Source organism: Megascapheus bottae, chromosome 3, assembly GCF_031878675.1.
Source record: "Megascapheus bottae isolate mThoBot1 chromosome 3, mThoBot2.hap1, whole genome shotgun sequence".
Classification (NCBI taxonomy): domain Eukaryota; kingdom Metazoa; phylum Chordata; class Mammalia; order Rodentia; family Geomyidae; genus Megascapheus; species Megascapheus bottae.
The window spans coordinates 72275342-72302525 of NC_143511.1; the positions used below are offsets into that span (position 1 = coordinate 72275342).

General features: G+C 36.7%; 2 protein-coding genes across 2 annotated transcripts in view; one reads left to right on the forward strand and one right to left on the reverse strand.

Moving 5' to 3' along the window:
* Window positions 1–27184, reverse strand: part of Shoc1 (shortage in chiasmata 1) — a 76408-nt gene that overhangs the window by 23582 nt on the left and 25642 nt on the right. Inside the window, exons 9-19 of the mRNA XM_090330432.1 lie at window positions 26957–27058; window positions 24724–24832; window positions 22854–22942; window positions 19233–19475; window positions 17512–17556; window positions 15745–16094; window positions 14871–14967; window positions 9451–9579; window positions 8134–8310; window positions 6476–6580; window positions 728–906 (exon numbers count right to left, since the gene is read on the reverse strand). Of these exons, the coding sequence (XP_090186558.1) occupies window positions 728–906; window positions 6476–6580; window positions 8134–8310; window positions 9451–9579; window positions 14871–14967; window positions 15745–16094; window positions 17512–17556; window positions 19233–19475; window positions 22854–22942; window positions 24724–24832; window positions 26957–27058 (1625 nt within the window). The remainder of the gene's footprint in view (window positions 1–727; window positions 907–6475; window positions 6581–8133; window positions 8311–9450; window positions 9580–14870; window positions 14968–15744; window positions 16095–17511; window positions 17557–19232; window positions 19476–22853; window positions 22943–24723; window positions 24833–26956; window positions 27059–27184) is intronic.
* Window positions 12463–13025, forward strand: LOC150065788 (large ribosomal subunit protein eL6-like). Its single transcript, XM_090329179.1, is given in 1 exon segment — window positions 12463–13025. A coding segment is annotated over 1 exon segment (534 nt). The 5' UTR covers window positions 12463–12491.

Here is a 27184-nt window from a genome sequence, read left to right on the forward strand (position 1 = left end):
AGGTAGAACTGGGACAACAGAAAGAAAAGCCCAAATTAATTTTTATCTAGAGCTAGTAAAACTAAATGAAATGTTTTTCTGCTTGGTAAGATTTTAACAATTTTTTGCCTTAAATCTTCATTGATACTTTCATAAACTTCACATAGGGTGAGTAAATAACTTCAAAGCAAAATAAAACGTAAACAATCATGTCCGATGATAATCTTGTTCAATGTATAAAATAAATTACTATAGCCCTATTATACATGATCATATATAGCACATTATACATATATATACATATGTATATATATATGCTCATGTTCAGACAAAACTTTTGTTAATTAGACTGATTCAAGAAAAGTTCTCAGTGTTATGTTATCTTACTTTATTTTTATTTATTTATTTATTTATTTTGCCAGTCCTGGGCTTGAGCTCAGGGCCTGAGCACTGTCCTTGGACTTTCTCAAGGCTAGAGCTCTACCACTTGAGCCTCAGCACCACTTCTGGCTTTTTTTCTATATGTGGTACCGAGGAATCGAACCCGGGTCTTCATGAATGCTAGGCAAGCACTTTAACCACTAGGCCAAACTCCCGGCCCCTATGTTATCTTACTTTAGAAGGAACTGTCAAGGGGTCAAAAATACAAACTACTTCCTAGTTTCAAAGTTAAATGAAAAAAAATTCATGTTATATCCAAGTTATTTTTAAATGGATTACTTTTATCTACTTATTTCTAATACTTAACCTTAATTTGCTGTTCACTTCGCATCCATGTTAGGATTTGATTTTGCAATTCTTGTAATTTATGATTTGTTTCAGGCTTTTTATCTTTAATAAATTGTACAATCTTCATCTGTCTCCAAATATCATCCAAATAGGAGCCTAAAATGTTTTTGTAGACATCTTTTGCATTTTTCAAATATCCTATCAAAACAAAATGACAAAAAATTCTGTCTTTTTGTTCTTTAAGAAACTCTATAGTGGGTTATAAATGAGGCTTAATGGTAGAGTTCTTGCCTAGCATGTATGAAGCCCTGGGTTTGATTCCTCAGTACTCCATAAACAAGAAAGACGAAAGTGGCACTGTGGCTCAAGTGGCAGAGTGCTAGCCGTGGGCAAAAGAAGCTCAGGGACAGTGTCCAGGCCTTGATTTCAAGTCCCAGGATTGGCAAAAAAAAGAGATATTGATTAATAAGAAGTTCAAAGTTTTTTCATATTTATGTTTTAAACTGGTACACACACATCAAAATTGGAGAAACAAGGGAATGTGGGGAGGGGAAAAGAATGCTGGAGGACAAATTTCAAGATACATTATATCTGTACATAATGATGATATAAAGAGGCACCGGTGCTGGGCTCAATGGTAGAGCGGTAACCTCGCTGAAGAACTCAGGGACAGCACTCAGGCCCAGAGATCAAACCCCACGACCAACCAAAAAAAAAAAAAAAAAAAAGGATATAAAGAGAGCTGTTAAACAATAGAAGGTTACAGAGGATAGGGAAAGAGACCAATAGAGTGGACTAATTTGACTAAAATATACTCTATAAGAAATGCCATGGTATATTTATACCATAATGTATTTTTTTTGACAGCCCTGAGGCTTGAACTCGGGGCTTGAGCACTGTCCTTGGACTTTTTCAAGGCTAGAGCTCTTCCACTTGAGCCAAATCACCACTTCCAGCTTTTTTCTATGTATATGGTACCGAGGAATTGAACTCAGGCCTTATGCATGCTATGCAAGCACTCTACCACTAGGCCAAACTCCCGGCCCAACCATAATGTATTTTATATTACAATGTATTTTTTGTATAATTAATATACACTAAAAAGGACATACAACAGTCTGGAAGTGGAGATTGGTATGAGTGGGAGAAGGGATGGGCAACGGAGAGGGTGATTGAGGGTGACTATGATTGAAGTATTTTATATCCATGTAAGAAAAAAAAAAGCTGATGAAATTGTTTTAAGAAGGGGAACGGGAGGAGGAGATCAGGGAGAGGGCGAGTCTGGCCATAGTGCATTATATGCACATATGGAAATATTACAAAAAGCCCTCTTGTACAACTAATATGTAGTAATAAAAATATTTAAGAAACAAATATTATATATACTTATGGGGCATCATTTTACTTTTTTGGAAGAGTTCTGAAGATTGAACTCAGAGCCTCACACTTTGTAGACACCACTGGTGGCACTTCATCATCCCTCTTTGATTAGGCTACTTTGAGATAAGATCATTTACTTTTTTTGCCAGTCCTAGGGCTTGAACTTGGGGCCTGAGCACTGTCCTTGGGCTTTCTCAAGACTAGCACTCTACAACTTGAGCCACAGCATCATTTAGGGCTTTTTCTGTGTATGTGGTACTGAGTTGAATCCAGGGCTTTGTGCATGCTAGGTAAGCACTCTACCACTAAGCCAAACTCCCAGCTACCTTATATATATATATATATATATATATATATATATATATATATATATATATGGTATATATATATATATGTATATGGGTTAATCTGACTTGTGATCCTTTCATTTGTGCTTCCCTTCATTGCTAGAGATAACAAGCATGAACCCCAGTGCCCAGCCATTGTCTTAGCTGAGAGTTACATGAGCATTTTTTGCCTAAGCTGACCTAGACAAACTTCAGTCTCTACTTCCTTTTTTTTTTTTTTTGCCAGTCCTGAGGACTGGCTTGAACTCAGGGCTTGAGCACTGACCTTGGACTTTCTCAAGGCTAGAGCTCTACCACTTGAGCCAAGGCACAATTTCTGTTTTTTTTCCCCTATGGATATGGTACTGAGAAACTGAACTCAGGTCTTCATGCATGCTAGTCAAGCCCTCTACCACTAGGCCAAACTCCTGGCCCTTAATCTCTACTTCATAAGTAGCTAGGATTACAGACTTACCTTATGCAATGTTTAAATCAGGTTTAATATGCTTATTCAAATAGATACTTTCCTTGGAATTGGGGGAATCTAGGAAGTTCAAACCATCTGCCACTTTTTTTTGACCCCATTCTCCAAAATGCCACTTTTTATATTGAATTTTGTTGTCAGGGTAATGTATAAAGAGGTTATAGTTCATTCACCTGGTAGTGGATACATTACTTCTTGCATATTGATACCCTTCTCATGTTTTTCTCCCACTTTCCCTCTTCCTTCCTCTCCCATTGTTTTTCCCCCTCCCTTCCCTATTTCAAATAAATAAACATATATACAACATATAAAGTACCAAAGACTGATACAGTAACAACACTAGACAAACCATTCTTTCTGATTGCAGCATGAAATTCCATTGTGTATAAATACCACATCTTCATGATCCATTCATCTACTGGTTTCATATCTTACCTATGGTAAATAATGCTGGAATGAACATTGTTGTGCTAGTAGCTTTAGTATGTCCTTGTTTCTGGACATTTGGAGAAATGTCCAAGAGTGGGATTGCTGGGTCACAGGAAAGCTCTATGTTTTATCTTTTGAGGAATTGCCATACTGTTGGGAGCTGGAGTGTGGAGTTAGATTGACCCATGAATCTGCATAACTCAGTAAGATAACCACACAAAGATATGAGCTGTCATGTATGGCGCCATGCCTAGGAACTTCTGAGCTACACTGTCTGTATTGTGAGCTCCCTGACCTTATCGATTTATTGCTTTATTGCTTTATTGTTTTATGGCCTTGTCCTGCTTAACTGATCTGAGATTTACCACTGTAAAAATGTAACCCCTGGCAGTTCCCTGGTTTCAAGAAAGTATATGAGACTGGATTTAGAAATAAATTGGCGCTACAGTCTTAAGCTCACAGCCTTCTTGGGCTGCTGACTTAGGCTGTAGTCCTCCCAAACCTCATCTGTTTGTCTCTTTTCTATTTTTTCCTAGTCCCTGCTCCCTATTTCAGGAATCCTGGTCCACTGCTAACTGGCCCCAGCACCATACTGTCTTCCAGAATTTATGCTCCCACCAACAGTGTAGTAGCCTTCTCTTCAGGCCACATCCCTGCCAGCATCTGTTGTTACTGGATTCCTCTAACTGGAGTGAGGCAGAATTGGCCATAAAAGAAATGCAAATCAGGGGCCCAGAGTTTGGCCTAATGATAGAGTGCTTGCCTAGCATGCGCAAAGACCCAGGTTCGATTTCTCGGCACCACATACATGAAAAAAAGCTGGAAGTGGTGCTGTGGCTCAAGGGTAGAGTTCTGGCCTTGAGAAAAGTCCAAGGATAGTGCTCAGGCTCTGAATTCAAGCCCCACAACTGGCAAAAAAAAAAAAAAAAAGAAATGTAAATCATATGCAGGAGGCTGAAATCGAGATCAGGGTTCAAAAAGCCAGCCAGAGCAGTAAAGTCCATGACACTCTTACCTCCAATTAACCACACACACAAATAAAAACCAAAAAACAACAACAAAAAATAGAGTGGTGCTGTGAATCAGAGTGGTAGATTGCTAGCTTTGAGCAGAAAAAGCTCAGGGATAGCACCCAGGTATCAAGTTCAAGTCCTATGACTGACAAGGAAAAAAAAAAGATTTCATCTCAATGGAAGAAGCTGGTTATGGTGGAACATGCCTGTAATCTCAGTTACCGTAGGAAGTGTACAATAGGGGGATCATAGTACAGGAAATTGTTCAGGAAACAGGAGGATCTATTATGGTTATGTATTACTTAAGAAGCTAGTTTTCTTAAAAGACTACTGTTTTTATGCTACTTATCAAGGTAGCCAAATAGAAATGTCAAAGTGTAATGTGCTTTGGTAAATGCATTTCTTTGAGGAACAAAAATAATTCAGTCCAAGTATATATCTCCCAATGATATTCAATCCTAGAATAAATAGTAAAATATTTTAATGTGAGTTTCATTCAAGCAACATTCTATAAATATTATTTCTCTATTAAGTCCTGAACATACTGTATTTAGCCAGATTCTATATCCGGTCAAGTATTATAACTAGATTATAACAACCTTTAGAAAATCCAACATGGTAGTTTTCCTTTCTTCTTCAATTAAACCAGAAGAGATCATACTGAACCAAGCCATATCTGTCCATCCCCACACAAGCAAGGAGTGGGAGCTACACCCTAGTTAATATACCTAGAATAAATAAAATGTATGATGTCTTCACTATACTTCTAGACTTCTACAAAAGTAGACTCTTTAAACAACTTGTTTATTAACACATAATACAGAAATCTAGACTGAGTTTCCAGTGCTATAGCATGAGTTTCATTGTGACTTACTTCAGTGCTTATCAAAATCTTATTATAGGGAAATAGTACTTACATCTGAGTCATTGATAAAAGACCATGACTTAAACCCATGTCAAAAAGTTAATAATTATGTTGGAAGTAGGTTAGAAACTAAGTTATACAACATGATCAAATAGGTATGCCATTACTAAACAAACCTAAAACACCCAGCAATAAGAGAGCTAAAGATGTAATTCCTCAATGATTTTGGAATAAACATTTACAATATGCTCTGAATACTTTTTTGGGGGATTGTTGTTTTGTTTTTATGCTGGTACTAGGGCTGGAAGTCAGGGCCTGGGCTCTGTCCCTGAGCTTTTGTGCCTGAGAATAGTGCTCTACCACTTGAGCTAAAGCTCCACTTCTGCTTTCTTGGTAGTTAATTGAAGATGAAAATCTTATAAACTTTACTACCTGGGCTCGTTTTGAACCGCAATCATCAGAGGCCTTCTGAGTAGTTAGGATTACAGTGAGCCACAAGCACTCAGTTGTTTTCCCCCTCACACTCCAGGGGGGTTTGGGAATTGAGCTCAGTCCCTTGATCTGGCAAGGCAGGCATTCTACCACATAAGCCATTCCTCCAACATTTTTTGTTTTAGTTATTTTTATGACAAGGTCTTCAGGGAAAATTCTGAAGTTGACTTGGATTGCTCCTATTTATGCTTCCTGCATAGCTGGGATGACATTTGTGTCCCATGTGCAGCTACCAGTTGAGATGGCTAGCCCTGAACTACAATCTACTTGGTCTCTGCCTCCTTAGCATCTGAGATTATGGTGTACAGCACTACATCTATAATTTAGTTATATTTTATCTTGAAAAAGCTTAAAGCTATAAACATCCAATGAGAAACTAAAGCCTACATGGCGAAATGGTAAATCTTACATTACAGCAAATCTTACTTAGAGCATGATGGCAAATATATATAAGGCTCTTAAGGGTCTATAATTCAGACCCAGATTAGGGAATCCTAAACTTGCTAAGGACAATTTCTTTTAATGATATCACACACACACACACACACACACACACACACACACACACACACCCCACACACACACACACATAGTTTATGCTGGGGTTATGGCTCAGCATTCAAATAATAATTATGTCAAAATGCTCAGGTGTTTAGTGGATAGAAGCAAAAGAAAGCTCGCTCGCTCGCTCGCTCTCTCTCTCTCTCTCTCTCTCTCTCTCTGTGACTTTTTCAGAAATTATTTCAGATGAAATACAGAAAAAAATTCCTACACCTACCCAATGCTGTATCCAAGTTGCATGTTAAAAGGACATCTCTAATTGTTACCAGAAGGTGTAAGACAGCAGCATGCTTGTATGTCATTTCTTTTTCATTATTTGTACCTATAGAAACAAAACCATACCATAAAACATAAATTTTTTAAAGTATGTATAGGAATATGCTTAATAGCCAGCATTTATTACTGGGTGCTTGTTATATTCCAGAATGTAGAAAAAGTATACATAACAACAATCCTATTAGGGCGGTTTATTGGCCTCTTTTTTTTTTTTTTTTCCAGTCCTGGGCCTGAGCTCAGGGCCTTAGCACTGTCCTTGGACTTTCTCAAGGCTAGAGTTCTACCACTTGAGCCTCAGCACCACTTCCGGCTTTTCTCTATGTATGTGGTACCGAGGAATCGAACCTGGGTCTTCATGCATGCTAGGTAAGCACTTTAACCACTAGGCCAAACTCCCGGCCCTTATTGGCCTCATTTTATGGATAAGGAAATTGTCTTAGTGAGGTTAAATAACTATGTATAGTCAATTAGGAAATAAATATGGTGGGCCTGGCACTTGAACCAAATAAGTTAGCCTTTTAAATTCTTGTTGCTTTAAGTAATGTTCAATTATTACTATTATTGTTGCAAAAACAGATCAATGATATCCTAGCCATAAAACAAGAAAAAATTAATTTTTTTTTTTGCCAGTCCTGGGCTTGAGCTCAGGGCTTGAGCACTGTCCTTGGACTTTCTCAAGGCTAGAGCTCTACCACTTGAGCCTCAGCACCATTTCGGGCTTTTTTCTACGTATGTGGTACCAAGGAATCGAACCCGGGTCCTCGTGCATGCTAGGCAAGCACTTTAACCACTAGGCCAAACTCCCGGCCCCAGAAAAAATTAAATTTATAACTTGCTAATTGGTTCAGATAAAGGTGAAGGATCCTAACATTGAGGACAGTGGTAATAATTTGTCCAAAGATATGAACAAAAGAAATATTCATATAAACAAGCCAATTAGCTAATGTGTTCATATAGTTCTATGCACAATACATATATATGCATATACATGCATATACCTATGTGTATTCATATGTATATACATATATCTATGTATACATAATATTTTTTTTGCCAGTCCTGGGCTTGAACTCAGGGCATGAGAACTCTCCTTGGGCTCTCTCAAGGCTACAGCTCTATCACTTGAGCCACAGCACCACTTCTGGCTTTTTCTATGTATGTGGTACCGAGGAATTAAACCTGGGTCTTCATGCATGCTAGGCAAACACTCTAACATTAGGCCAAGCTCCCAGCCCTATATAACATTTTGTGTGTGTGTGTGCAAGTCCTGGGGCTTGAAATCAGGGCCTGGGGACTAACCCTTATCCTGAAAGAGATCAAATGGTTCAGAGGTTAACAATACTAGTTTCTCACTAGGAATCTATCAATATACACCAATTGGAATCTTCACGGAGAAGCAATGTCAGATGGTACTTCCTGTCTTTTTTTCTTATTTAACTCATCTTCCAGTCTCTGGGAATGAATATTATAGACTAAATTACAGCTATGCCTTCATCCTTTGTAATTTCTGCACAGGCTATTTTAAGTTTGTATATTTGATGCAATAATCCATATATTTATATATTCTTTTTAAGAATGGTGAGTTTGATTTATACTCACCTTGACGAATGGTATCACTTATTACTTTTTCTTGTTCTTTTAAGAAGAACCTCGTTTGGTCAAAAAGAACAGTAGCAAATTTCCAATTAGCAGCAGGCAAAGGATAGAGGGATGCAAGTTTTTTTAAGATGGGGGCAGCTGCTGATTCTAAGACACGGTATGCTTGGCACTGAGTATCTGAAAAATATGAGTTATAATCAATGTTTTTCATAAATAAGGATGATATGCTTTTTTGATAAACCAATTTAAACATTATCTTTTGGAAACCCATTTTTATTAAAATTATTTTGTGTAAAATTACAAGGAAAGACATTTCAGGATACTTATTGTAGGACTAGGCAAAATACACAAAAACTCTCAGAGCACTGAGAGTTTTGTTAGTTTATTTGTTCAAAAGTGTTTACTCAGTAATTTAACCTGGCAAATACAAAGGGCCTTATGAAGATAATCACACAGTAGTTTCTTTTCCTTTATTCATTAGTTTACAAATTTAAAGCTCAACTTGTAACAATGAGAAATTGCTTCTACTTTTCAACTAATGATATTAAAGATTTCCATAGTCTTCTGGAGACCATAAATGACCATAAATAAAAAAGGATGAAAAGATATTTAAGAAACAAATCCTGTTTCTTTGCTGACTTTATTAATGAGTATGATATACTGTGATTTAGGAGTCAAAAAGGATTCTTTTTTACAGTAGAACAAAAAGTTCAATCAATGCAAGAAAGAACAGCAACTTATTTAGGTTACTCTGATTGTGGGAAGAGAATCAAGAAGTCTTTAGTAGCTCATTTTCCAGACAAGAAGAGTCTGAGGAGTTGCAGTTTTTCTGATGAATGTAGTTAAAAGTAATTTTAATGAAAAAAAAAAAAACCCAACCAACCAGAGTATTAGAAGAAGGCAATAAGGCCAGGTATGGTGGCTTACACATGTAATCCTAGCTACTGAGGAGGCTGAGATCTGAGGATCGCGGTTCAAAGCCATCTGGGCACTAAAGTCCGAGAGACTTTTACCTCCAATTAACCACTAGAAAATTGGAAGTGGCATTGTGCCTCTAGGGGTAGGGCAGTATTCTTGAGCAGAAGAGCTCAGGGACAGTGCCCAGGCACAGAGATCAATCCCCACCACCAAACAAAAACAACAACAACAACAACAAAAAATGAAGGCAGTAAGAAATGGCTGAGACCGTGTACAGGGTATTCCAAGGTCTGAAAATAAGTCGAAATTAGAAGTGGAATGGAGTTTAGAAAATATGATATCCAAGAAAGAATTTTTGAATAAGTAAATGTGAATACATGTTAAAAGCAGGCTAATTACCTGATGCTTGAATTTTGATGACATTATCTGCTACTGTTTCTTCACTTAATTTCTTGGGAGTTTTGTTAGCAGAAACAATTGGACTTTGTTTTTGAAGCATCAAAGAACATTCTTGTTTATGTTGAAATTCTGACAAAAACATTAATATGTTATTATAATGATTTCTTTTAAAATACAATCTAAGTTATTGGATATCTTCATGGAAATACATCAGTATTAAATTGAACAAACAATCCAGACTAATGTATTTAACACCATTGGGTAGGAAAATAAATGATACAAATGGAAAGACAGGTAACATATCAGGATTTCAGTTTAGGCTCCATTTCCTCATCTGTAAAATATGAATAACTGTTTGCTTTAACAATAGTTAACAGTCGTTACAAGGCTGAGACACCAAATCCATATTTGACACATTAAAGCACATACCATTTTACCTCTTGTCTCTGTGGCTTTCCACATATCTTTCCTCTTGTCCCAGTCCTCTCTTCTGCTACAAACCTTCCTTGTCTGTCTCCATATTTTCTCAGATATGTCAAAGTTTATTACTCACAGTTTAGCTCAGGTAGCTTCTATCCAAAGTCTTATGTAACTGTCCACCCACTAGGCCAAGAAGTGCCCTCCCATTTACTTCCTCAGTCCTGTGTGCACAGACAGTACCTCTACACTACTCTATTATACCGTCAGCTTCTCAAGGTCAAGTAACAGCATATTATTTCTTTCTTTTTTCATTTTTTATTGTAGTTAATAGAAGGGTTGCACTATATTTGTCAGATAGAAGGTGCCTTACTTCACAAACATTGATACCCTTTCTCATGCTTTGGTCCCCATTTCCCTTCCCCCACCCCACCCCTCATCATTTTTCCCCCCTTCCCTATTCTATAGGATGAGGCTAAATGAAAAGACCTCCAGGATATAGAAACAAAAGCCATATAATGGGTTGTGTCCTTATGTACTATGTTATTTCTCATCTCCTTTGCTGTCCCTTGGTTATCTCATATTGTTACAGTATCTTACCTTGTTATCTGATACATTGTATATATGTTTATTTGGTTATTTGAAACAGGATAGCATCATACTATTTCTATTATGCCTGGGCCAGACTAATCAATAAATAGTAGTTTTCTTTCTTCTTTTGTAGGCTTTACAGAGGATTTATAGATAGACAGATATGAATTATTATTTTCAAGAAATATTATCAACTAATTATAATTTTTTCTGTCAGTCCTGGGGCTTGAACTCTGGGCCTGGGTGCTGTCCCTAAACTCTTTAGCACAAGGTTACCACTCTCCTATGTGAGCCACAGTGCCACTTCTAGTTTTCTGGTGGTTAATTGGAGATAAGACAGTCTTTTGTGCCCTGGCAGGCTTGTGAACCAAGATCCTCACATCTCAGCCTCCTAAGTAGCTAGGATTACAGATGTGAGCCACTAAAGCCAGCTTATAAATGATTCATAAACTGTAATAATTCTTTACTGAGATTTGTAAGGGGCCTAGTAAGTTATAGCATTTTTTTGCCCCAGTCAACTGTCCAATAAAGCAAGAAATAAAATATAACTTTTATTACTACTAAATGCTAAATTGGAGTAGAGAGTCAAATGGGCTTGCTCTCTAAGACGAGAACCGAGCAGAGTTATTTATCTAGTCCTATGGTATACCGGCCTGGGAAAGTGTCTCTGATGGGAAAAGAATATCCTTTCCTTCTCTCTCTTCTTTCTTTCTCTTCTTCCCCTCCTCCCACCCTTTCTCTCTGTCTCTGTATCCCTCTCTTTCTCTCCCTCCCCCCCCCCACAGGACCTCATGCTTTATGCTTGCTAGTCAGGTACTCTTATTTCTTGACTACTTGAATCCACCACACCACTCCCCGCCAGGCCTTTTTGCTTTCATTATTTTTCAGGCTGAGTTTCACATCTTTCCTCAGATTAGCTTGAACTGTGATCCTCCTTTTTATATTTCCTGTAGCTTGGATGTCAGGCTCACACCATCATACCCAGTTTATTGGACGAGTCAAGGCTTTCACTAAATTTTTCTTTTTTGCCAGTCCTGGGGCTTGAACTCAGGGCCTGAGCACCATCCTTGGGCTTTCCTCAAGCTCAGTGCTCTACCACTTGACCCACAGCATCATTTCTCGCTTTTTTTTCTGTGTATGCAATACCGAGGAATCGAACCCTGGTCTTCGTGCATGCTAGGCAAGCACTCTACCACTAGGCCAAACTCCTGGCCCTTTTACTAAATTTTTGCTCAGGCTGGGTTTAATCCATGATCCTCTTGACCTCTGCCTCATTGCAGGCATACACATCATGCCAGAGCTATTTTTTTTTTTTTGCCAGTCCTGGGCTTGAGCTCAGGGCCTGAGCACTGTCCTTGTACTTTCTCAAGGCTAGAACTTTACCACTTGAGCCTCAGCACCACTTCTGGCTTTTTTTCTATATATGTGGTACCAAGGAATTGAACCCGGGTCTTGGGGTGCATGCTAGGCAAGCACTCTACCACTAGGCCAAACTCCCGGCCCAACCAGAGCTATTTTTTAAATCACACAATTTAGATAACTTTTTCTTCCCCTCTAGGGAAACTGTATGAAGGAACAAAGAGGTCCTGAACATAACACTAATTAAGGAAATGTTAGGAATATAGAAGCATTTCTATCTAACATTTCTTTGTTTAATACACTAATCCTTTTTTTAAACAAAAGTACTTTCATCTTTCCCGTCTTGCAAGATGGCGGGGAGAAAAGGCTAAGAAGCTGAACACAAAGGTGAAGAAACCCATAGCCAAAAAAGCTGGTGCTGATGGCAAGGTGAAGAAAAAGGCTACCGCCAAAGCTAAAATGACCAAGAAAGCAGTCCCCCACTGCAGCTGAAACCAGGTACTGGTCCGAGGAATTGGCAGATATTGCTATGTATTCCTGAAAAGACATGTACAAGAGGAAATATTCAGCTGCAAAGTCCAAGGTTGAAAAGAAAAAGAAGGAAAAAGTTCTTGTGACTATCACAAAACCGGTGGTGACAAAAACAGTGGTACCCGGTGGTTAAGCTTCGGAAAATGCCTAGATCCTACCCCACTGAAGATGTGCCTCGGAAGCTGCTGAGCCATGGCAAGAAGCCCTTCAGCCAGCATGTGCGGAGGCTCCGGGCCAGCATCACCCCAGGGACCGTCCTCATCATCCTCTCTGGGTGCCACAGAGGCAAGAGAGTGGTTTTCTTGAAGCAGCTGGGCAGTGGCTTACTATTTGTGACTGGACCTCTGTCCCTCAATCACGTTCCTCTACGTAGAACACATCAGAAATTTGTTATTGCCACCTCCACAAAAATTGATATCAGCGGGGTGAAAATCCCCAAACACCTCACTGACGAGTACTTTAAGAAGAAGAAGCTGTGGAAGCCCAGACACCAGTAGGGCGAGATCTTTGACACCAAAAAAGAGAAATACGAGGTTACAGAGCAGCGCAAGGTCGATCAGAAAGCTGTGGACTCACAAATTCTACCCAAAATCAAAGCTATTCCTCAGCTCCAAGGCTACATGAGATCTCTTTTTGCTCTCACAAGTGGAATTTATCCTCACAAAATAGTGTTCTAAACCACAAAAGCCTAATTAAATCATTTATACATTTTTTAAAAAGTACTTTCAATCTTTTTGTCTTTTCTGGGTGTTTTTCCTCATTTAATGTTGCTCATATAGCTCATATAGATATGGTATCATAATTATGGTAACTAAAAAAGGATGTCTGTTAATTTTGGAGTGGATTACTTTATAAAACAAAATATGAATAAAATCTGGAAATATTAATGCATCTGGAAATCATATTTCTAAGATAATACTTTTTAGTTTGACATTCTTTTAATGACAAACTAAATTATACTTGAAGTCAGGGGCAAATATTGGCCAGAATGATCTCTTTAACAGAAAACTGTCACCTGGTTATAGGACTTTAAGAAACTTTGCATTTATACACACACATACATACAAAGGATCACACAATTCTGAAACCTTTTTTGTTTTAATTTTTTTTTCTGGATTTTTTTTTGCCAGTCCTGAGCTTGAGGTCAGGGCCTGAGCACTTTCTCAAGGCTAGAGCTCTACCACTTAAGCCTTGGCACCACTTTCAGCTTTTTTTCTATGTATGCGGTACCTAGGAATTGAACCTGGGTCTTTGTGCAAGCACTCTACCACTAGGCTAAATTCCTGGCCCAATTCTGAAATCTTTAAATGCTATTTTATACTTTCACCATATTTTTCATTGTGGAAAAATACACTAGCAAAATTATGTTTTAAGTAGATCTATAAAGTTTTTGTTACTCCTTTCTGAAAAGTATATGAAACTTGTAAGACATTCATTGTTGCATCCAGAAATAGTACATAGAACAGTAACACCTGTGTTCTAAGTTACAAAAACATTTTCAGCTAATTTGATCAGAGAAATGTATATCAAAATTATCCTAAAATACCTACTTTTTCTCAAACCAGAATTAGCATGACTTAATGTCATTTTTCTATACTGACATTTGAACTCAAAGCCCTGATTAGCTTGCTTGATAGCTGATGCTATACTACTTGAGACTCAGCCTGGCTTTTTGGTGGTTGTTTTGGAATTGGAGTCTCATAGCTTTTTTGTGTGTGCCAGATCTGACTTTAAACCTTGATCTTCCTTATCTCGGCATCATTAGCAGCTAAGCTTATAGGTGTAAGGTACCAATGGCTACCTGTTACACTACTTGATGTGGTTAGTAGCAAGAAATTTAAGATATTTACAGCTCAAAATTTTGGGGAATACTAAAATGAGCAGTAAGCAATAAGCAATTAATGGGCAAAGAAAGTCCTTAAATATACATTAAAATATAACTTAAAAACACTGAGATGATTTTTTTAGCTACAAGAGGGAAAAAAAGAATGGCAGAATAAACAACAGTTAGAAATACTATGAATTCAACTGGACACTAGTGGCTTATACTTGTAATCCTAGCTACTCAAGAGGCTGAAAAACTGAGGATTGAAGTTTGAAACTAGCCCAATCAGATGATTGGTAGAGTCCATATCCAAAGTAACCAGAAAAAAGCAGTGAAGAAGGCATGGTTCAAGTGGTAAAACAGGAGATGCCTTGAGTTCAAACCCCAGGCAGTATATACATGTGCCCAAGCATGCACATGTGTGCACATATACACACACAACTTCTATTAATTGATGAGATTCATATAATGAAGTTATATAGTATTTTATAAATAGTGACTTTTGTTGCTACCTGAAAAGTTTTATATTTTTGAAAATGCATCTAATTCTGTATCTACATATTCATATCCATCTTGTATATCATGAATCAATGGTATTTTGACCATTTTTATATTAAAATTTCTTTGCCTTCTCTAATTTATGCATTTACTCTTTGAATCTAGTATACATATACCAAAATATTACTAATGTACCCACCATCTTTTTTGTCATAGCCTGTGTCTTCAGTCTTGGAGGAAGAAGTATTGTATTTATTTCGCAGCATAATAAAGTTGCTCAAAAGGTCCAAATCATCCTCCCGTTTTTTATCACGTTCAAAAGATGCTTTCTTCATTTTTGCTGAGAAAGACGATTCATTAGGTGGTACGACAAAGTTATCTAAAAGATCCAAATCATTCTCCTGTTCTCGATCATGTTCAATTGATGTCTTCATTTTTGCAGAGCAAAATGACTCAGTAGGTAGAATGACAAAGTTTCCTGAAAGGTCCAAATCATTCTCCTGTTCTTGATCATATTCAAAAGATGCTGTCTTCATTTTTGCAGAGGAAGATGACTTAGTAGGTGATATGACAAAGTTACCTAAAAGGTCCAAATCATTCTCCTGCTCTCGATCATGCTTAAATGATGTCTTCATTATTGCAGAGGAAGATGCTTCAGTAGGTAATACAACAAAGTTTCCCAAAAGGTCCAAATCATTCTCCTGTTCTTGATCATGTTCAAAAGATGTTTTAATTTTTGCAAAGGAAGATGCTTTAGTAGGTGGTACAACAAAGTTGCCTAACAGGTCCAACTCATTCTCCTGTTCTTGATCATGTTCAAAAGATGTTTCAATTTTTGCAGAGGAAGATGCTTCAGTAGATAGTACAACAAAGTTTTCTAAAAGGTCCAACTTATTCTCCTGTACTTGATCATGTTCAAAAGATGTTGTCTTCATTTTTGCAGAGGAAGATGACTCAGTAGGTGGTACGACAAAGTTGGCTAACAGGTCCAACTCATTCTCCTGCTCTTGATCATGTTTAAATGATGTTGTCTTCATTTTTGCACAGGAAGATGCTTTAGTAGGTAGTACAACAAAGTTGCCTGAAAGGTCCAAATCATTCTCCTGTTCTTGACCATGTTCAAAAGTTGTTGTCTTCATTTTTGCAGAGGAAGATGATTCAGTAGATGGTACTGTACAGTCAAGTTCAATGTTATCTTTGTTTTCTTTCTTTTGGATTATTTTTCCAGCTAGTTCTTGATTATTCTTTTGGTTTTCTTCTGTTTTTTGTCTTTTTGCAGAGAAACATTCTTCAGACACATGCAGATCTAGTACTTCATTTGGTAAAGATAGACTCTTTTGTGGAAATGCTAAATGATCAATTTTAGATTTCTTATTATTAACATGTATGTCAGGTGAGGAACGACTTCTGTGTTCTAGCCATGCTGAAAACAAAAGAAAAGAATACTCAAGTGTCTACTATATCTAAATGAGGACTTTTCAGGACATTAGAAGGACATTTAGCTGTAGTTTCTAATCAACAATTTGATTCTGTTACACAGAATTTAATCGGCAAGATATGGAGATGCCACATTTTGAGAGGTTGAATTGGGAGTCTTTATTAGAAAGCCAGCAACTGTAGGTAAACTTCTATCTCAAAGAGCTGCAACCAAGAATGTCACTTACACAAAGCTTTTAAAGGCAAAAACAACATAACCAGTGTGAGAGTAAACTTAACAAAAGTGTTACATAGGCAGAGCAAAGTATACAGGGGAAATATCAGGGGAAATCAGAACCCAATTATCTAGGAGAAGCAGGACTTTCCTGGAGTCTAACAACTCACAATACAACTGCAATCCAAAGAATGTCCTCTATCACCTCTAGAGTTCTCAGAAAGTTCTTATATTCTATTAACTTTTATTAAGATGGCAATACTTAGACCCAGTATCCTTATTTCTCTAGTAGATGGTTTATTATTTGAAAAATCATTTTTTGGTCTAAATAAAATTATTATTATGCTGGTCCTGGTGCATAAATCCAGACCTGGGCACTGTTCCTGAACGTTTTTTGCTCAAGGCCAGTGTTCTATCTCTTGAGCTCCTCTTCTAGCTGTTTGGGTAGTTTACAGGAGATAAGAATTTCATGGATTTTTCTGTCCAGGCTGCCTTTGAACCATGATCCTCAGATCTCAGCTTCCTGAGTAGTTAGGATTACAGGTATGAGCCACTGGCACCTAGCCATAATTAATTTTTAAATGACAAATATTTAGCATTTTTTTCTTATTAGAGGGATTTAATTATTAGGTAAAGAAGTATTTCCAGAAAAGTCCTTTTGTGAACTGGTTTATAATGAGTCATACCTTGGTGCAAATCTTAGGTACCAGTCAAGCCAATGATTGGTAGAAAAAATTTGTACAGTTTTTTTTTTCTTTTGTCAATAGGCTTGAAATTGGGGCCTGGGTGTAGTCCTTGAACTCTTTTACTCAAGGCTAGCACTCTACCACTTTGAACCACAGCACCACTTCCAATTTTTCAGTGGTTACTTGGAGGTAGGACTTTTCTGCATCCCCCATAGCTCCAGTTGGCTTCAAATGTGGTCCTCAGGTCTTAAGAGTCTCTTGAGTAGCTAGGATCACAGTTGTGAGCCATCAGTACCTAGCTTGTACACATTATATATATAACTCATAAAGGATTGTATCCAAATATTTAAAGAACCCTTAGGCTAGAAAATTAAAAAACCAACCCAACTGCAATTTGGCAAATGATTTAAACATTTCAAATAAGATATATCTATTTTGCAAAACAAACAAATCTTGAAAATATACTAACTGAAAGAAACCAGTCACAAAAGGCAACAGATTACCTGGACATGATTCCCATTTATAGCGTATGCTCAGAAGAGACAAATCTATAGAGACAGAGAATGGTTTGTTAATTCAAAAACTTGGCAAGATGGGGAGTGACTTCTAATATACAAGGAGTTTCTTTTGGAAGTTATAGGTGTTCTAAACTGGTCTTGTGGTGATGATTGTACAAGTCTGTGATTATACTAGAACACATTGAATGGTTTAAAGTACTCTAAATGGGTCAACTGGATGATATATGAATTATATGAATGTCCCAATATCTCAATATGAACATATGAATATCCCAATAAAACTGCATTTTAAAAAAGATATGTAAATGGCCAATGAGCATGTTAAAGGATGCTCATTATCATCAATCATCAGGTAAAAACAAAATAAAACCACATGAAATACACAACACAACCAGCAGAAAAGCCTCTCATTGCTAACATAGCTACAGAGTAACTGGAATTTTTGGAATGCACAATGGTGAAATTATTTAGGAAATTAGTTAATAGATTCTTAAAAACTTAAACATACACCTAACATATTTACTTTAGAGACAAGATAACATGCCCACAAGACTTGTATGAGAATAGTCACAGTATTTTATTCACAATAATTGAAACATTGGGGAATAAATATTGGGGAGATAATAAACTCAAGTAATATTCCTGTGATAAAAATTCCTCAGCAACAAAAAGGAATGAACTAGTGATTTCAATTAAAGTGATTTTGTTTTTTTTAATGCAAATAACTAATTGCTAGTATAGCCATAGGTAAACCTGAAATTGTGAGTAGAGAATCTAGGAACAAAAGAGCTCATATTATATGATTCTATAAATAAAATTCTACAGCAAGGGAACTGACATGACAAACATAGCACAGTGGTTATCAGGAATCTCAGAAAAGGGGTTACACCTCTACTTCAAGTCTCATGGATTTTTTTCTGCCTAAACTGACTTTCACATAATCTTCAGAACATGGTTTCCTGAGTTTCTAGGATTACAGCCATGAGCCACTGGCACCCAGCAACAAAGAAAGTTTTGAGAGATGTTTACGTAATATGATTGAATGCCAAAGTTTAGTTGCTAGGTAAAACACAAAATATTGTTTGTGCTGGTATAAATAGAATATGTACTAACAATTAAGTATTTGCATAAGAAAACAAAATCACTTTAGTTGAAAATCATGAGAAATGTATGAACTAGTCAGGCGCCAGTGGCTCATGTCTGTAATCCTAGCTACTCAGAAGGCTGAGATCTGAGGATCGCAGTTCAAAGCTAGCCCAGGCTCTAAAGTCCATGAGACACTTAATCTGTAATTAACCACTAGAAAAGGGGAAGTGGCACTGTGGCTCAAGGGGTAGGGTGGTAGCCTTGCGCTAAAGAGCTCAGGGACAATGCCCAGGCCCAGGGGTAGGGCAATAACCTTGAGCTGAAGAGCTCAGGGACAGCACCCAGATCCAGAGTTCAAGCCCCATGAACAAAAAAAACAAAAAACAAAAAACAAAAAAAACGAAAGAAAGAAATGCAACTGAGAGTAGAATACTAGGACTTTAGAATTAGTCAAACTTGTTCATTTTTCTAGAAATGAGGCCCAGAGAAGTAAAAAGTCCCAATTTAGAAATACATTGAATGCTACAATTTATATTTTCTAACCACTGAGAAAAAATCCAGTATCTAATATTTCCTCATTAAAATATTCACACAAATTATACTTAGTATTATGTACTTACATTCTAAGGCAAGTCCTTTTTTAGGCAAGCTTATTTCCATTTTAGTGTCACTAGAAGATGGGATGTCATGGTGTAAGTAAGGATTCAGATGTTCCAAAGTTTCTGTCATTACTGGATTTAGTTCTACTTGTTTCCACCACTTTATCTTTACAGGACTAATCACAAGCCTTTCTTCTTTGATAGAAAAAATTTTTTTCAACTCTGTAACTGAATATTGACTATTGGGCTCTTCAATGCTTGGCCCTTAAAAATAAACAACCAACAAAACAGAAACAATGTAAAGCACAGATAGAATCAAAACACAGTGAACAGAACTATACTGGCCTTTCCCAATGAAATACATTTTCACAAATTAGACAAATAATGAATCCACTTATATCTGGTATTTTGTTTTTTAAGATGCTAACACTTTCATGTGGTTACTGTATCTGATTCTGTTATCTGCTATGTTGCATATACATTTATTTGTTTATTTGAAATAGAGAAGGGGAGGGAAAACAAGATGATTGGGAGGGAGTGGGGGGAAAGAGAGGGGGACAAAAACATTTGAAGGGGTATCAATATTGGAGAAGTAAAATACCCATTATCTGAATATAACTGTAACCTCTCTATACATTACCCCAACAATAAAATAATTAAAAACAGATGTTAACAATTGTAAAAGTCTGTTATTATAATAGTAGAAGTCACCTAAACAATTTATTTAAATCTTTGCAAATATTAAGAAGCTGAAATTTGTATTTATTAAATAGAAGGAACTATATTTTGTTAGGGCATGATTTATTTAATTACTAAATTAATATAGTTTATAATATTTTGAAGACTACAAGAGTGGTTAAATCAAAAACTCTAATTCATTATAATAAACATAAATAAGACATTATTTGTTCAGCTTTTATGGTGACTAACATCTTACATATTGTGGTACAGAGCTCACCACTTCATTTCTTTTTAGCCTAAATAGGAAAATGATAACATATGAAAGAAATAAAGTAACACAGCATTTATTATCATTATTTGTATTAAGGCATCTCATCAAAATCAGTATCACAAATTTTGAAATACTAATTTTATTTTATTTAACTTTTTGTTGGTTGTGGGGCTTGACCTCCCTCAGGGCCTGGGCACTGTCCTTGAGCTTTTGTACTCAAGGCTCGAACTCTACCACTTTGAGTCACAGCACCAATTCCACTTTTCTGGTGGTTAATTGGAGATAAGAGTCTTACGGACTTTCCTGTTTGGGCTGACTTTGAACCATGCTCCTCAGATTTCAGTCTGCTGAATAGCTAGGATTACAGGTGTAAGCCACCAGCATCTGACGAAATCCTAATTTTAGAATGGGGCTTTGGGGATAGTAATAATAAAAAATGCAAAGCCTGGTCAAACTGGCACTAGTATTAATAATAGTAATTGCTAGTTACCAAAAAATCTGACACTATGCTAAGTGATTTATATGCACTATTAAGCAATTTCTAAAATAGTAATGAGACAACTATTATTTTTCTCTTTGGTGAGGTTTAATTGATATACAACAAACAGAAAATCTTGTTTTATTTTTGAAATTGCAAATATTTAAAGTTTAGGCTTTATATATACACTCATGAATTCATTTCCACAGTCAAGAAAATGAACACATACATAACACCCCAGTTTCCTTGTGATTCTATATAGCACCTTTATAACCCTCATTCATTCCCTACTCCTTTCCAGTTTCATATCCCACAACTGTAGACTAAACTATAAATGTCCTACCACTGTATATTAAAATTTTTCCAGGGTGGAGAGTTTGGCCTAGTGGTAGAGTGCTTGCCTGGCAAGCATGAAGATTCAGATTCAATTCTTTGGTACCACAGAAAAAAACCCATAATGGTGCTGTGGCTCAAATGGTAGAACACTAGCCTTGAGAAAACCCAAAGGCAGTGCTCACGCCCAGAACCCAAGCCCAGGACTGGGAAAAAAAAAATCCCAGTTTTGTGCTGACGGATGTGAAGGATGAGATGGAAAACATTTGATCTAGACAAAGGAAACTGGGAAATAAGAGACCACCTTTGTAAAGAAGTGATGGCTGATGGCTTTCATCTGTTTTTCTGTACTAGATTCTTAATAATTTCTTTGAAACTTTCTGTTTTAATCTTTTCAACTGTGCCTAATATATTATTAAATCTACCCATAAGCTTTATTTGATTGTTTTAGATTTATATTTTGGAGAACTTACATAGTTCTTTTGCAATTTTCCTTGGTCATTTCTTGTTTCTTGCTCATATTTCTTTTTGTATGTTTTTTTAAATTTAAATTCATATTGGACTATGTGTCTAATAATTCTGATACATAATCTCCATGCAGGGTCTGCTGTTTCTGCTTGATCTCCTTGGTGACACCTACCTGGTAACTTTCTTCTGTTAGCTTCTTCTTACTTTGGAGAAGTTCTTTGCAGCATAGACTATAATATATTCAACCAGAAAGAGTGTATTTTCCTCTAGACAAGACCTGCTTATCTGAGTGAAGGGCACTGTCAACTTGAGACACTTTAAATTAAATCACCACCTGTTTTTCAAATTATATGTGTGATTTGAATTCAGACAGCAATTTAGCATGATGGTTGGCTTCTGATTAACAATATTGAAGGGGAAATACTTTTCCTTCAGCACTAGAAATTTACTTAGAGTCTTGTCTCCCATTGCTTTTCCTTTGTTATGTTTATTTACTTCCTGGAATACAGGATACATATGCTGCATTAGAAGTCAAATTCTAAAGGCATAAAAGATAAAACTGAGTTCTTCTCTCAACCATTTTCTTCTGCCCTTGTTGATAGTACAGTTTTTTGGTCTCCCAGTTTTATGTAGGGATCTTCTAACAGACACCCCATATATTTCTTGACTCTATGCTCCATGGAGACATCAAAACAGAAGTTCTAAGTGTGCAAGGTTTAGCATAAATCCTTGAAGTGAAAGATATCTTGGTGCTTTCTTGGGTGTTTGTTTTCACTCTGGTTTTGGCCTCCAAATGCAACTCATTGGTAGAGCCAGGTCTCTAGCCTAAATTTAAAATACCATTTTTTGTTATTTTTAACAACCAATTCAGACTTGGAAATAAAAACTATTCAGATGGGAATGTTTAACGTACTACCTGTATTTCATTTTCTCTTCTTCCCATGTATATAATTTTTTTCTCAGAAAATGATCAAAATCAAAATTTTCATATATTCCTATGTTTAACTTAATAAGCCTCTGACAGATATCTGGATATTTTAGCTTTGTGCTTAGTTCTGTAGTTTATGTTAATAATTTGCACGCCAGGCACCAGTGGCTCACCTCTGTAATCCAAGCTACTCAGGAGGCTGTGATTTGAGGATCATAGTTCAAATTCAGCCCAAGCATGAAAATCCATGAGATTCTAATCTCCAATGAACCACCAGAAAACCAAAAAAGTAGTCCTTTGCCTCAAAGTGGTAGAGTACTAACCTTGAGCACAGAAAGGCTCAGGGACAAAGCCCAGGCCCAGAGATAAAGTCCACAACTGATAAAAAAAAAGGAAGTTGTCAAAGAAAAATACTACACATTTCTCTTCAGCGTGTGTTTTCATCTATGCTTTCTATTTGGCACCCAGAAACAATCACTGTACCTGTATGCAAAAATGAGATCAGAGAGCTTCTGTAGAGTTCTAATTGCCATGACATAGAATATTTAATTGCTTCTTCAATACGTAAATTACTGAAAAGAGAAAAAAAGTGAAGTTTAATTTATTAAAAACAGACTTTTATGCAGAGTATTTTGTTGGGGCTTGGAATGTGGCTTGAGTAGCATGCATGGAGCCCTGGGTTCAATTCCACATGAATAAAAAGCCAGAAGTGGTGCTATGGCTCAAGTGGTAGAGTGTTAGCCTTGAGCACAAAGAGGCTCAGGGACAGAGCCAAGCTCTGAGTTCATGCCCCACTACTGGCAGGGAAAAAAAAGATTATTTTGTTCTAAGAAAAATATTTTATATTTTTTACACTCATACAAGCGAAAAAATAACTATTTTGTAAATGAATAAACTGAAATTCCAAATATTTACTTATTCCTTCCCTAAGAAGGCCTGGTCATAGATAAATTCTTTTATTATTTAATTATGCAACTGCTATTTGCCTATACATTACTCCTGCTTCAGTCTCCTTCAATGAAATCTAAAGCCAGAGGAGACTGACTGGGCATACTTTTTAGCACTTTCCTCCATATATTAGACAATACAAAGCTTATAAGCCATCAAAACCAGAAAAATGCAAAATAAGTAAAACTAGTATGCTTACCATCTAAGTGGAAATTTCCACTTGCTGTTGTTTTTGTTTGTTCATTTTGTTTACAAAATTGCTATCCTTGAATCTATTTGATGGAGAAACCATGAACCTTCTACAGCTAAGAATCAGAACTATGAGAAAGACTTCTGGTTCTACCTTCTCTAAGAATGTGTGTGTGTGCGTGTGTGTGTGTGTATGTTTTGGGGCACTCAGGGAGGAAGAGCGGAAATATGCCTGATGGTATAAACTACAATTCATCAGTAACTAATGCTATCATTCTTGATAGGGCAGAGGCCTAATGGACAAGCCCTTTATGTCTCAGACCTTCCATTTACACTGATGGAAAACTGATTATGTTGCTTCTCTATTATTAACATATATGCATATAACATGTATACACATATATGTATAAGTATGAATACTGCTAGTTAAACTGAAAATGTACAGTAGGAATAAGCTAGGTCTAAACTATCTCGTTTTATTCATATAATCAAAAATGTGGTCATATGATAGAAAAATCTGAATCTCACCAAGGTTTCTTTGATAGATACCTCAAAGTTATAGACAATTATTTTATTTTATTTACTTATTTTTTTTGTCAGTCTTGGGCCTTGAGCTCAGGGCCTGGGCACTGTCCTTGGGCTCTCTCAAGGCTAGAGCTCTATCACTTGAGCCACAGCACCACTTACGGCTTTTTTCTATGTATGTGGTACTGAGGAATCGAACCTGGGTCTTTGTATATGCTAGGCAAGCACTCTACCACTAGGCCAAACTTCTGACCCTACAGACAATGATTTTAAAGAAGAAAATGAAGAAGTTTCATTTTTTGTTCTGTTTTGCCAATCCTGGGCCTTGAACTCAGGGCCTGAGTACTGTCCTTGGGCTTTATCAAGGCTATAGCTCTACCACTTGAGCCACAGCACCATTTCTGGCATTTTCTATGTATGCGGTACTGAGGAATCAAACTTGGGTCTTCATGCATGTTAGGAAAGCATTCTAACACTAGGTCAAACTCCTGGCAAAAGAGGAAATATTTTGTTTCCATGTATACCACAGATATTTTTGCTTTTGAGAAAGTAAAGTTTTCTGAAGACGTATCTGAAATTGATACATTCTTTGGTCATAAAAAAAATACCTTCAAGCCAGGTGCCAGAGGCTCATGCCTGTAATCCTAGCTACCACTTTGAGCCACAGTGCCACTTCATAGACATTACTTACATTTTACAAATAGGAGAAAATGAAAATGTCTGAAGTTCTGTACATAACAAATTCATTGAAGACGGTTGGCTTATTGTGTTTAGGCTAGATAATGGTATTCCCAACTCTCCTGGAATATAAAAATTTTAAAGTTCATAATATTATATAAGAATAAAATTAAGAAGAGTTCATAAGTAATTATTATATATGATCCTTTTATCACAACAAAAAATTTTGATGAAAAGAAAGAGGTAGAGCTGACTCCAATGACTTATGCTTGAAATCCTAGGTCCTCAAGAGGCTGAGATCCAGACAACTGAGGTGTGAATCTAGTCTGAGCAGAAAAGTTGACTAGACTCCTTCACCAAAATAACCAGAAAAAAAGCAGGGCTGGAGGCATAGATCAGGTGGCAATGTGCTTGCCTAATAAGTACCTGGCACTGAGTTCAAAACCCTAGTACCACCAAGTGAAATTTGTTATCTGAGATACAAAATCTTACATTTCCATCTTTATAAGAAATTACATATTATCACATTGTATCTTGACTGCAACAGTGCTGACTTAAAGCAATTACAATGACAGCTAAAATTTACTGCATTTCTTATGTCAGTTAAATGCTAAGAGCTTTATGTGACTGGTGGTTTTAATTCTCACAGCTATGTTAATATGTAAGAGATAATACTGTTTTTTTATTCTATATTAAATATTAGTAAAGTTAACTAATAGTATTCTTCACTAGACTCTACATGACTTAGCATAGAAATACAAATATGTACAATGAACTTGAAAAATGGGTCATCATTTATTGAGAAGTAGAAAGGGTAGTTTCATCATTATAATAAATAAGGCAGTAAACTTTTGACTAGTTGATTAATGGAACCAGAAAAATATAACTAAACAATAATATCAATGATATAGCTAAGCAAAAATAATTTAGCATTATATTAGAATGTAAACTGACTCTGAGATTTCAAGATAAAAATAAAACAGTGATACAGCAGAGGATGATAAGATTGCTCTGAGAGATTAGAAAATTAAACTTTACAGAAGATCAATAAAGATCAGCATGATCTTAGATAAAATATAAAAATTTTATTTACAGAGCTATATTTTAGCATTTCTACTTTAAATATTAGTGTTATTTATTCCACTTTTCCAGGCTTTGTAACTCGCTTCTATTTATTATTCACTTAAAAAAAAAACTATCATGCGGTTTGAACTCAGGGCCTGGGGACTGTCCCTGAGTTTTTGAGCTCAAGGTTAGCACCCCACCACTTTTAGCCATAGCTCCACTTCTGGTTTTCTGGTGATTCAGTGGAGATAGAATCTTACTGATGACATTGGGCATGGTGGCTCACACCTGTAATCTAGCTACTCAGGAGGCTGAGATCTGAGGATCAAGGTTCAAAGCCAGCCCAGACACAAAAGAACCCGAGACTCTTATCTCCAATTAACCTCTAGATAAATGGGACATGGAGCTTGGCTCAAGGGTAGGGAGCTAGCTTTGAGCTGATGAGCTCAGGGACAGGATTCAGGCCAAGTTCAAGCCCCATGACCCACAAACAAACAAACAAACAAACAAAAGTATCTTACTGATGGCCTCTGCTGGCTCATGCTTGTAACCCTAGCTTCTCAGGAGACTGAGATCTTAGGATTTGTGGTTCAAGGCCAGCCCTAAGCAGGAAAGTCCAGAAGACTGTTATTTCCAACTAAGTAAAAACAAAAAAAAAATGAGAAAGATAGGCCAGGGACAGCATGCAGGCCCTGAGTTCAAGCCCTCCAATTGACAAAAAAAAAAAAAAGACTCCCGCAGACTTTCCTGCTCTGGCTGACCTCAGCCTTTTGAGTTGTTAGGATTACAGACATGAGTCATCAGCACCCAGCTATATTATTCACTTTTGACGCTGATAGCATTCTGACAGGGCAAATACAAAGATAAAAAAGTGAGGCCTCGTGGCAGAATGCTTGCCTAGCATGCACGAAGCCCTGGGTTCAATTCCTTAATACCACCAGAAGTGGTGCTATGGCTCAAGTGGTAGAGCCTTGAGAAAGCTCAAGGACAGTGACTAGGCCCTGAGTTCAAGCCCCAGGACTGGCAAGAAAAGAAAAAAAGGAAGGAAAAAAACTAGGATTATAATGATCATACTTGAAACAGGAAAACTGACTCACAGTAGACTATAAATGTGAATGTACTATACTTCTGCACCATGATAAGCATTCTGATAAGCAAAATAGTTTATTCACAACTGCTACCTGGTTCACTGCACTCTGGTTTACTCAGACTCTGAATAGTCAATATCTCTGTGGAACTGCATTTTATATCTTCAATATCAACTTCATGTTTAGTAGTGAGATCTGAATTAAAAAGGAAAAACTATCATGAACAAAAGCACTATTAAATTCATTTTTTGTAACATTATTCAGTGGCTTTTTCCTTTTAAAGTATCTTTGCTGCTTTACATTTTCCTTTCAGAATGAAGT